The sequence below is a fragment of the Crotalus tigris genome, unplaced genomic scaffold, assembly GCF_016545835.1.
Source record: "Crotalus tigris isolate CLP2741 ecotype Arizona unplaced genomic scaffold, ASM1654583v1 scf7180000020047.836343, whole genome shotgun sequence".
Taxonomy (NCBI): Eukaryota; Metazoa; Chordata; class Lepidosauria; order Squamata; family Viperidae; genus Crotalus; species Crotalus tigris.
This window is the reverse complement of record NW_024097833.1, coordinates 745,276-757,094: the sequence shown is the minus strand read 5'-3', so window position 1 is coordinate 757,094 and position 11,819 is coordinate 745,276. Positions and strand designations below refer to the sequence as shown.

Genomic DNA, 11,819 nt, shown 5'->3' with positions numbered 1-11,819 from the left:
CTGGTCCGCTGTTTCTGCTCTGCCTGTTTTCACTGGAGTTAGCCAGGAAGAGCCCTTGGCTGCCATGGGAAGGAGGCAAAGAGGAGCGCCGTTCTATGCCTCTCCGTCTGTCTCTAGGTGGCGTCCCATGCCACCGGCCGGACTTCCTGCAAAGCCGGCGGGGACAGAGATCCGAGCGCTGCCTTCGCCTGGAGAACCTTCAACGCCGCAACCCTGGACATCGGAACGGTTGGGCGAGACGGTGGGCGAACCCCGCGAGGCCTCTTTCCGCCCGGAACTGGCATCCCGACGCTTCCCTTCCTCCTTCACTCTTTTTCCGCCCGGGGAAGGCCTCCCGGAGAGTTCCCCGACACCCGCCCCCCTCCGTCTCCCGCTTTGAGCATCCCCTTCATTCGCGGACTGGGCTCTCAGGCATCTTTTTCGCGGCGTGTTCCATCTGAATCGACTGAAAGATGTTTTGGTTTTGGCTTGAAGTCCAGGCTTGTCATTGTGGCGCCATTACGGGAAAGGAGATCTCGCAGCTGTCAGTCGCGACATCTTCTGTCTCGACCCTCGCGATGCCCTTCTGCTCGGCTCTCACAGCCAAGCTAGGGGACGAGCAGCTGCTCGGCAAAAAGGGCCCCTCCCGCCTCCAGGCCGAGCTGCCGAGGCACAGAAGGAGCTCCCTTCGCGCCCTTCTCGCCAACTCGCCCGCTGCCTCTCGTCTGAGCAGCTGGTCGCAACAGGAACCCCTGCCCTTGCCGTTTGTCGTCCTTCGCGGCTGGCGGCGTTCTCTGGGCGAGTCCAGAGCGAAGTTCTAGGGGCGGAGAGTCGGACTGCTGCTCGGCAGTGAAAGGCCCCGAGGCTCCAACTCAGAGCGCTTTCCGCCCTCGTGGACCTGGTGGGCGCACTCCCAACCTTCTGCACCAGGCCACCTTCCCTACTCTCGCCACCGGGGCCTTCGCTTTCCCGAGGCGGCTGGAAAGACCCCTCTTTTCATCCGTTGCCGGCCAATCGGCTCCCTCCCAGCTCAGGGGCAAAGAGCAGCCGGCGGACATCAGAAGGCCCATTCCTTGCTCCAACGGGACTCGACGGCTCTTTCCCCCGGCACAGGTTCACGCGACGCCCGCCTCCCTGAACCCCGGTAGAACGTTCTCCCCGCTCCCAGGCAGCGAAACTGGGCCGAGGGGCGGCGTCGGGGTCGGACTGCAGCCGCACGCGCCCTTTGTCTCCTCCGCCGGGGATGACGGGCTCTTAGCAGCGGGCACCCTTCCTGTGGCGCAATGAGCAGGACGGCGCTGCCACCTGGGCATCGATGGAAAGGGAGGAGACTTGCGGGTGGCGGGGGGCGAATACCGCAATTCCCCGGCTCAGCTCCTTCCTCCTTGCCAGATCCAGGCGCGCCATATCTCAGTGAGTTCTCAGGGAGCTTCGCGGGCGAAGCAGAGGGAACTCCCGGCTACAGGAAAAGGACTTGCTCCCAATGGTCAAAGAAGAAGAGACAAAAGTCGTTTGATAATTTGCACTCCTGTGCAGGGGAATTCGGGGGCTGCAGAAATTTCAGTCGGGGATTCAAAATTCACACGATGTTTCAAGGAACGCGACTTGAAGATATTACTGATTCCACGGAATTGTGACTTGGTTTTATTAAAACCTTTGCCTATTTTCAATGGAATACACATACATTTATAGAAAATATCTCGGTCTATTTATTCTGAGGAATGTGTCTTAATACACAGGGTGGCACACCTGAGTCGTTCTTGCCTTAAAGGAAAACGCAGGAGCAGAGTTTTCATCCCCAAGTATCCGGCCAGACTCCAATCTCCTAGGAGCAGCTTGCTTCAGAAATGTGAGGATTTCTCCATCTGTCCCACCTCTCTTCCTCCCCTCCCCAGTTTCTTTACTCATTATTTTTAAATTCTAAGAGAGGGAGTTTAAACTTCTCTTAATTCCCAGTTGCCCAGAATCCTTGAAGGTCATTGAACCCCCCACCTTTCTATTTGGAGAACTGGTATGTTTCTCATAGTCTTTTCCGCATATACAGGCCACCTGTTCATTTCACTCTGCAACCCTGAAACATCCAGCAAATGTGTGAGATTGTCCATAATAATAAATGTTGGATTCTATTAGCCACGCTCGCTGAGGAAAAAAACACTTTAATTTTGTTCCGAATTCGTTCAATGTTTTTTGTGTATAAAATTTATTTATTCGTTCACACTGACGCTGCGAATATTTTTAATAAATAAAATGACAAACCTGTCCTGCATAAGAATCAGATATGAGAAACGTGGTTCAAGTCTGACAAAGGACATGGCAGAGAGGGTTTTTTTTTCTGGAAACATCTAAAGTTTTTTGCTACAATCAAAACCGTGCATATAATTTATTCAAACTGACAAAAATGTGGAATTTCGCCTAGTTCTGTTTTGAGGAACTTTCAAAATTCATTTTTTAGGTTGAGAAGAAAATGTGCCCTTCATATTCTACAAATTCTCAAGCATCAAAAGACAAGCTTTAGCAACACCATCACATTAGACAGCAGATTCGCCATTTTTGAATGGATTTCAGATGCAGAAGAAAATAAACAGTAGAAATATATGTTCCTTTTAATTTCATTCTAGGTAAAGAAGAAAGACTCTCGATTTCAGCATTTTGATTAAAGGAAAAATAATGAAGCAGTAGTCATTATAATCAAATTATTTTCTGTTCACAATAATGTGACATCACAGCTGTCAGTTCTTTAGATAGTTTTGGCCTTCATAAGTATTAAGTATTATCTTCCCAAGAACATAGAATGTCGTAATTTATAAGTGTTGTATGTATAGATGCAAGCATGTGGTCTTTTGCAATTGACAAATAGAAATTTTGTCAGTGCTCAGATTTTTCTAAGTGCTGTCCCAGATTTTCTGATATGGCACCTAGTGTGTGGATAACTACTGGGTGATGTTGTTTATTATTATTAACCAATAACGATTTCATATTGGTCTCTTGTGCGACATCAACCCAGGGTGAAGTTGACACCACCGCCTTAAAGGCCTGGGCAGAAAATGTCTCTGGTCCAGCAACGGCTTTGTCAGCCGGTTACCCCAGCTTAACTGTCCTGGAAAGCCGAAGATGTATGGCGCTGACTCGGGAGAGGCGTAAAAGCGGAGAAGGGCTGCCCTCGAGGAATTCCCCTTCCTTCTCGGCCAGAAACTCTTTCTCGGGCAGGGAAACCCTTGGCAGTGAAAGGGTTAAGGCGGGTGCTCCAGGACCGGACTCTCCCGGCGGCCGGAAAAGTAGTGCAGCCAATGAACGTGCCGCCCGAAACGAGCTCCGCCCCCGAGGAACGGCCACGCCCGCCTCGGCTCGGGCGCTCCGGCGCTGGACTGACAGCTGGACGAACAGAAAAAGGCGGCCGAAAGCCAGTGAGCACGCAGAGGCGCTGTGTGGGACGGAGTCGAGAGCTGCCTGGCCGGAGGAGCGTGTCGGCAGGTTCAGCGACGGCCGGGCTCTTTATGGGAACAGCGCACAACTGGTCCGGGAGGCGGCGGCGGCGGCGGCGCTGAGGGCAGCGTCCAACTGAAAGCAGATCTCCTGCTGCTGTCCGACACGGCAGCCGAGCATCCGTCCCAGCCATGGCCCGGCACAATGCTAGCCTGGCCCCGACGCCTTTTTCCATTCAAGCCCTCCTCACCAAGAAGGAAGTGGGCGCCGTGCGAGTCGTAGCTGCCGCCCGTCCTTGCCCTCCGATGCTCCTGCCCAGCCCCGAGGGTACGCCCGCCTGCTGCTGGCGCCTCTTTGACCCGGCGGCCACCACTCTGGGCCCCGTGCTCCAGCCGACGCCGCCGCCCCACGAACAGCAGCGCTCTAACCCCGCGGCTGCCCGGCCACCCCACTGCGACTCGGATTCAGTCCTGAGCGAGGAGCACGACGGCGATGACGAAGAGCAAGAGCCGGGCGGCAGAGAGGGCCACATGCCCGCTGACTCCCGAAAACCCCGAGAGAGGCTGCACACTCGATCCCTCGTGAGAAGAATCGGCACCGAGCAAGGCCACCCTCCTCCGTCCCCGCAAAGCCAGCCCCTGGGTCAAGGTTCGGGGCCGCCGACAACAGGTAAGCCTTCGGAGCGATCAAGGGAGGACTGTGGAGCGGGGCTATGCCGGTGGGAATGGGGAGACAAAGCCAGGTCGTGCTCCTGTTCATCCGGAGATCTCGAGGGTATAAAGCTCTGATCGGGGAGAATAGAGGGCGCTTCTCTCTTAGAGGGAAGGTAGTCCCGCTGGGCACTGAGGACGATCCCGCGCTCTTTCCCAGCCTTCCGGAATCCTCCGAGAACTAAGCGTTCTGCTCAATTGGTCGCTGCTAGAAGGCCACCTTTGGAGGGCAGCGGCTCATCTTCTGCCGGGGCTGGAAATCTGGAGCCTCGCCCGGCTTCCAGTTCTGGGGCCTGCGTGGCCCCGATCCCCAGGGTTTAAAAGGCAGCGTTTGCCGGGCCTAGCGGAAGAAATAACTGCGAAGACATTCTGGCTCCTGGGCGCTGTTGTTTTCCTACCCGCGTCTCCCTTCGTCAGGAACCCGTTCTAGTCAGGAAAGGGCAGCCGGGAAACGGGTCGCGGAAGCTGAGGGCCGCCTTCCCAGCTGTTCGGCTGGGCCTGAATAGGCCAGCGGGGAAGCCCGAATCCCTTAACCCGCCCGTTGCTAATTGCACTCTCATCGGCCGCTCTCGAGGGATCCCATAGAGTTCCAAATCCGAGCTGACTGCCGTGGCTGCGGAGCCTGAAGACTCGCCCCGTGTTGTGCGCGCCGCCTTCCGACGGACAAAGGCCTTCTCGCTGAACTCGGAAAAAGCGAGCTTAAACTTAATAGAGGATGTTTCCCCTGCAGGAAATGGATCGCGCGAAGCCTAGTTACTGAAGGGAAAGAAAGGCACTGTCCTTCCCCCCTGAGATTCCCAGGCAGAGTCCGTTTCCCCCGCGTCTCTCTCAGACGCCGACCGCTCAGGGGCAAATGCAGCCGAGGAGCTTGTCCTTCTCCAGACAAAGCATTGCGCTTTCCAGCCCTTTAAAGTGGATCCCGGGGCGGTTTCATTAACCCGCCGAGCCGGAAGCTTAGGAGAATCCCGGCGTGCGGGGGGGGGGGAGTACTAGGGTGCCGATTGCTGGATGGCGTCTCCCTGGCAGTTGCTGCACTTGTGTTGAGCTTGGCGGCAGAACAGAGACTTACGCGGGGCGGGAGGAAGAAACGCGTCGCCTGTTCTCTTCGGCTTTTCTAGGCCACAGAGAAGAGCTTTCGTTTCTGTCCGCCCCTCCATTTGGAGAACCGGACAGAGGGGAACCAAGAATGCGCCACCAGGGAAGCCCCGCATGTACAAAGAGGAGTGCCAAAGAGACCCAGAAGCGAAGGGCTCGAATGGAGAGTTTTCTACCATTAGGAATCCGGAGAGCAGCACGCAAAGTTGACTGACTTTGGGGCAAAATCTGCTTCGGTCCGCCTGTCGAAATCAAGCCAGGGCGAGACCTGGTTCAGTTGGTGGTAGTGACATGCCTTGCCAGTTCCGTGCCTTGCCAGTTCCGTGCAAATAAACCTGAGACAAGAACACTTAGACGAATGGTTTCTATAGCTTACTTTGCACAGCCTGTCTCTGAAGGCTCGGCTGAGATTTTCTAACGCCAGGGTGAGATTTTGAAGCAAAACAATGCCTAGGAACTGGGAAGTATGGTTAGATTTAACAAACTGCTTATTGGAACTTGGCGGGACAGACTGGAGTTTTGTACCTCCGCTAACAGAGGATTAACTCCTGCAGTTTTTGCGAGAAGAGTTTGGCTGCTGGGAAATTAAGAAATGTCAACGTTCGAATTGTGGTGAAGGCCTTTCTTTTCGTTGCTCCTTAGTGGCTCTTCGGGCTCCCCTTCCCCACCACTTCTCTGTAATGGCTGCTACCCTGATTTGGCAGAGGGATTGTGGCGCTCCTTGCTTGATAGGCCTCCCCTCAGCCCCACAGCAGTCGGCAAGGCGGCTGACGAAAAGGGTGCGCACCTAGGCAGGCCACGTGAGGGAGAATTAAGGCTACCTTGAGAGCAGCAGCAGCTCCTGTGGTTCCGAGCAAATGTTGTCTGGATCAAACACAGCGCTCCTTCCCAATTTCGAAGGCAGTGTTTCCAAGTCTTTCTTGGGGTCATTCCCTTTCACGGCAACTCGTGGGCACCCCTCTCAGCCAAAGTGCAACTTTCTGCCCCACCTTACCCCCACCCCTTACCAAATAGGAGAGGAAGCAAAAGGAAGAGTTTGAAGGGCTCCGACCTGGCCTTGTGTTTACCCTGAAACAGATAAAATTCCATCCCATGCGGGTCTCCTTTCAGTTCAATCTCCTTTGATTTACACCGCGTAACTGGTTTTGAAGGGCTTAGATATGCGTGTGGCTGCGCGGGAGAAGCCCAAGAAAAAGAGTAAAGGGTCTGAAGCCTGGTAGGCCATCCGACAAAAAGCCCTAGGACAGTGGAGAAGGTACGTTAACCACCGGCATCAGCGCCTTGCGAAGGAGGCTTGCCTTTAGGGATAGGAGAAATGTAGGCCCAGTGCTGCTCCAGGATCGGGCAGAATAGGAAGTGGCAGGGGGCCCTCCGATGGCAGGCCGAGTCTCTCTGCTCCGACGGGAGAAACTGAGGTGGAGGGGAAATCGGGGAGGCGGGGCACGTGGCTGAAGAGGCACCCCGAAACTCCTAGGCCTCCTGACTCTGCCCGCCTTCTTTTCCCTCCTCAGGAGGCGGCAGCCACACTGAAGAGGAGGACAAGGAGGAGGAGGACGACGAAGCCAAACACGGCTGCCTGGGCTCCAAAGCCCTATCCGAGGAGGACGAGGCGATGTCGGCGGGCATCCCGGCCCCAGTGGCAACCTCGACGGCGTTCCAGAAACCGCGCAAAAAGCGCTCGCGGGCAGCCTTTTCCCACGCGCAGGTTTTCGAGTTGGAGCGGCGCTTCAACCACCAGCGCTACCTCTCTGGGCCCGAACGCGCCGATCTGGCTGCCTCGCTCAAGCTCACCGAGACGCAGGTGAAAATCTGGTTCCAAAATCGGCGCTACAAGACGAAGCGGCGCCAGTTGGCCGCGGACTTATTGTCCGCGGCGCCGGCGGCCAAGAAAGTAGCGGTCAGAGTGCTAGTCCGTGATGATCAGAGGCAGTATCACCCGAACGAGATGCTCCGGCCACCTCCCCTCTTCTCCTTCCAGCCCTCTTACTATTACCCTTATTACTGCCTGCCGGGCTGGGCTCTTTCCGCCTGTGCTGCCCCTGCCGCCGGGGGCATCAAATGAGGCTCGGGTCCCGACCGCTCCAGAGCACGAAGGCTAGTGGGGTGAGGAGAAACGAGGGAGGGAGGCAAGGAAAGAAGGGAAGAGCAGTAGGGGAAAGCTCGGCAGCCGATCTGTTCTTTCGGCCGCTTTTGCTCTTCTGGAGCCGCCTCTCCCGTCCTCCTTTCTTAGTTCAAACGCCGCCGGAGCAGAGTCAATCTCCTCCTGCCGGCTTCGCTGAATAATCGAGATTTTACGGGACAACCAAGCGGGCCGTTCTTTTGCTCCAGAACCTTGGAGGTAGTTGGACTGTGCCTGAACAAACGCGCTCAGTCCGAACAAGGGGACCATCTTCCGTCCACTCTAACGCGGGTATGCAGGAGTTTTCCCGCAGCTTCCTGGCCTGTGACCTGACTTCTCGCAGTTATGGAGCGCAGTTTGGGAAACAATATGATTCTAGCACTTTTTGGTTGTATTAAAATCGTTGTGTTTATAATTATTATTTTTATATTCAGTATGAATTTAATACTGGGGCCTTTGAAGGGAAAAAGAAACAATTACGGTGGGGATGTTGAAGTCATTCGGTGCCTTTCCCCCCCTTTCTTCTCCCATTTCGCAGTAAATGCCCTCATTTTTTTTAAAGGTGGAGAGTTGCAAACAACTATGACAATTTACTTCCACTGAATTGTGAACATTTGTGCGTCAATCCCTTCCTTGTACCACCCCCCCTAATTTATAAAAATCAATCTAACTTTTGGCAATTGCTTTGTTTCTTAATTCTAAAACTGCAGCTTGGTTTGAACTCTCCCAAACTGTGTGGAGAAATGCAAAGACTTTGGTTTCCTCCAGAAAAACTCATGTTTCAGGCCTCAGCCGTAGGACGACTTCATCCCTCGCTGGCTGCCTCACTCTTGCGGGGGTTCCTTCTCTTGGATTTGGTGACCACGGGCATTTCGGCAGCCATTCAAGTACCAAAGGGGTCTTTGTTCTGAAAATAACTGGGTCGATTGCAGGGCACCCCAAAACCTGCTTCAATTTCTCAGGCTGTTGAGTGCGATCCGAATGTTATGTCCACCCCAGGAGGCTTGGAGGCTTGGATTTAAATCTGACCCAGTAGCTGGATTATTGACCCAATTTAAGTAGGGCTTATAGTTAAAAATCTTCAAAAACCATCCTTTCTCTCCACAGCTTCCTTTTCCAGCCTAAGATTTATTCCCGTTCGTACTGATATTTATTGTAACAAAATCAAAATAATGGTTTGTTTTTTATGTCTGATGAAATAAGTAGGCAAGAGTAAACGGGGAAGGAGATGAAGAAGCAAACGGAAAAACAGCAGTTTGGCACTTGCTGGAGGAATGGTGATTCTTCTGAAAAGATATTTAATAAGAGAAGTTTAGACAATGTGGGAAACAACACATTCATAAATCAAGAAAAATAAATAGTAAATGGAGAACCAGTCCAAGCAACGTTCTTGGGAAGTCTGGTAGATGGCAAGTGAAAGTGATGGATTAAATAGCCTTTCTGTCCACAAATTGGGGTGTTTTATAGGCTGCACTGCATCAAAAGCAGGAAGGGAAGGCAAAATGGCAGACTAAGCCATGTGGGAGGATATAACACATGTGGGAATAGTATGAAACCCAGTGGCTGCCTCGATTTTCCTTCTAGAAAGCTTCTGGGACACCTGCTTTAGCTGCCTGGAAGACTTTCCACAGTTCAGGGCTCATGGGATTGAGGATTTTTCCCCTTCAGTTCTATAGAGTTCACCATTACCTTGAGGGCAAAATTTGGCTCCAGTTCTTGTATACCTTGGAGTTAAAGTAGGAGGAAAAAATCTAGGGCCTGCAAGAGTAGCCATGGAATCCTGCTTTTGAGCCCAGCTAAATCCAGTGAGTAAATGAGTAAGGCAAATAGCTATGTTCACACAAGAAGCAGAATTAAGTTGGGGCTGAAGGAATTGGATGTCCTGATAACCTACTACTCATGGCACTAGGATTATCTGACTTACTGGCTAAAGATGGGGTTTGAATATATTGTGTGTTCTCTGGGCACTCCCAAATTTTAGGGTCTTCTGAAGGGAGCCAGCAAAGGGTTTGGAGAGCTGTTGTTGGGTCAAGATGTTATCATCACAATCCTAATAGGTAATGGAGGGTGGAGGCTGAAGTGGGGAGGACAGCACCTACTTTCTTCTCTTGGTGCAAATTGGAAATTTCTGAAACCTTTGCATAGTTAGCCAGCTGACCTTCTTCCTCCCATTTATAGATTTCATTTTTTCGATTAATTGTTCTTTCCATCCTCACTCTCAGGAATACTGCAACATTTCATTCTTTAACCCTGAAAGGTGCATTCTTGCTGTACCTACCCCAAGGGACCAAACTCATAAATGTTGCATTTCTTTCATTTCAAATGCATCAACAAATTTGGAATGGGCAGCCAGGTAAGGTTAGAAGAAGCACTTTTCCTGGCTGACCACTGCTTTAACTAAGGGCAAAATATCAACTCACTCCCTTTTTTCTGACTTCAGGCTAGAGAACCTTCCTCATCACCTTTCCCTCCTTTCCTCAAAGTTGTATTTCAATTCCTATATTAATAGCCTATAAATCATTGGTAGTAGAAACTCTGTGAAATTTGTAATTAGGTTTTTGATTATCAGAGTAGATTTTCTAAGATTCATACTATATGTTAGCAAATTCTATCTAGTAGATTTACCATTAGCTTTGGCATATACTCCCTAGGATTCAGTTGTCCTCTAAATGCACAGCAGAAACTCATCTACAAGAGCTTTCAGTTAAGAAAAGGGAACCTTTAGTTGTCCTTGATTTCAGACTAAATAAATTCCCCTGGGGAAAAATAATAAAAAAAATTAGTAAAAGTAATAATTTCAAAATAATAAAAGAATTTCATGGCATTTGTTATGCTTTCTTTCCATAGGCCACACTAGGAGGTATCCTTTAAATGTACAATTCTTTAAGCCCTAAGGGTGCAAAGCAGCAGATCTCCACTAGTGTAAGGTTCCTTTTCATTTCTGCCTCAAAATACACTGGCCCTTTTTATATGGTATTTTCAGCTTCTTGATCCTGGGATCTGGAGCTTAGTTGGGCAAGATTGGCCTTGCTGTGAGTCACAGGAAAGTACTCAGTGCCAGGTGCCAGGAAAAAAAAAAAAAAACCTCTCCTCAAAGCCAGACCTAGGAGGGGGTGCAGGGGAGATTTGGGGAATGTCTGGGACTGAGAAGAAGCCTTAGAAACCGCTTTGTGGACATTATCTCTGAAATGCCCATCTTTCCCCCACTGGAGTTTTTGAACATCCTAGGGCAACCCAATGGAGCTTGGAGGAGGGCAGAGGGCACCCCTAGTACATCTGAAAAATGGAATGAGTTTAATTCTACCAGGGGCCTTAAGCTTCAGGACTGGCCAACTCAGAATTCTTGAGAATTTGGTGTCCTCCTATTCCTCCCCCCAAAAAGGAGGTAGCGACACAGTGCTGTTCCATTCCTCTTTTCCTTAGCTGCACCTACCTGAGGCATGAACAGGGTCTAGCAGCCCCTTTTTTACCCCCCCCGCCCCCATTACCATATGCACCAGTGAGAGAGACTTAAGTCTACCCTTCATCCCTCCAGGGTAAAAACAGCTTCCCCCAGATTCTAACACCAAATAAAAGAGCCTTAAAGCTGTAAACAGTTCGGTGTTGTCCTGAAGTCAGAGGACTGAGAACTAGGAATCACCACTGAGAAGAGCTCCCTACTTGCTAACAAAATTCAGTGAAAATAGTTAAGCTTGGAGAGACCCATCCTGCCAGCAAGAGGGCAAGGAGAGAAAAGACCAAAGGGGATTCAAGAGGGGAATGGAACCCACAAGCTCCCAGGCCAACAAAATCCCTGTGGAACTGGGGTCTCCTTGTGGTCAAGACAGGGGAACTGGGGTGAAAGAGGAACGGCCGTTAGTCTTCTTTCCAGGAAAATGTCCCAAAGTATTTCCAAGAGCCAATGGCAACAAGACCAAGGCCAAGGCTGTTGGATGTAGGTGTCAGGAAAGCAGCAAAGACCTATTGCTTCCCCCAGATGTTCGCTCTGGGGGCATATTGGACCCTCGGCCCAGGGTTTTTATGCTGCCTCTCTGAGGTCATGGCAGGAAGAGGAGAGGGGATGGGCAGAAAAATCCCTCCAAAAGAGCTTAGCCTGTAGAGGCGGTGGCGGTGGTGGTGGTGGTGGTGGTGGTGGTGGCTCACACTTTGGCCAGCTGCTCAACTAGCGGGCAGGGAAAGGCAGGGGCTGACGACTCCACATTGACAACCACGGGTACTTCGTTTGTCTTGCAGGTCAATTGAAACATGCAAGCAAATATAGACCGACAATTAAACAGAAAACAAACGTCATTGCAGGAATGGCTGGATGAGACCATGAGGCTGTGCTGGAAAACCCTTTTATGCTTTTTGCACTGCCAGGGATAGAGGAAAAAAGTGGACGGTGCGGTGAGTTTCTGTGCCTCTTGAACCTGGCCGATTATTCTCAGAGTCAAAAAAAAAAAGGGACATCAACGGATAGCAGTTTTTTTATTCAACTGATTCACTATCTAATC

The 11,819-nt window shown here is 51.4% G+C and overlaps 1 protein-coding gene across 2 annotated transcripts; it reads left to right on the top strand.

Moving 5' to 3' along the window:
- Window positions 1-3,209: 3,209 nt before the first annotated feature.
- NKX3-2 (NK3 homeobox 2) lies at window positions 3,210-11,707 on the top strand. Of its 2 annotated transcripts, XM_039365347.1 has the most exons (3): window positions 3,210-4,071; window positions 6,719-7,008; window positions 11,560-11,707. In XM_039365347.1, the coding sequence occupies exons 1-3, from the start codon at window positions 3,594-3,596 to the stop codon at window positions 11,566-11,568; spliced, it is 777 nt and encodes a 258-aa protein (XP_039221281.1). In that variant the 5' UTR covers window positions 3,210-3,593; the 3' UTR covers window positions 11,569-11,707. The 2 variants fall into 2 exon arrangements, with proteins under 2 accessions (XP_039221281.1, XP_039221280.1); XM_039365346.1 differs by lacking the exon at window positions 11,560-11,707 and having other exon boundaries at window positions 6,719-7,893.
- Window positions 11,708-11,819: the final 112 nt, after the last annotated feature.

Excerpts from the sequence above, each read along its gene's own strand:
- NKX3-2 (XM_039365346.1), top strand. The coding sequence starts at position 3,594 with ATGGCCCGGCACAATGCTAGCCTGGCCCCGACGCCTTTTTCCATTCAA. Across the intron at positions 4,072-6,718 it reads TTCGGGGCCGCCGACAACAG|GAGGCGGCAGCCACACTGAA; the intron begins GTAAGCCTTCGG and ends TTCCCTCCTCAG.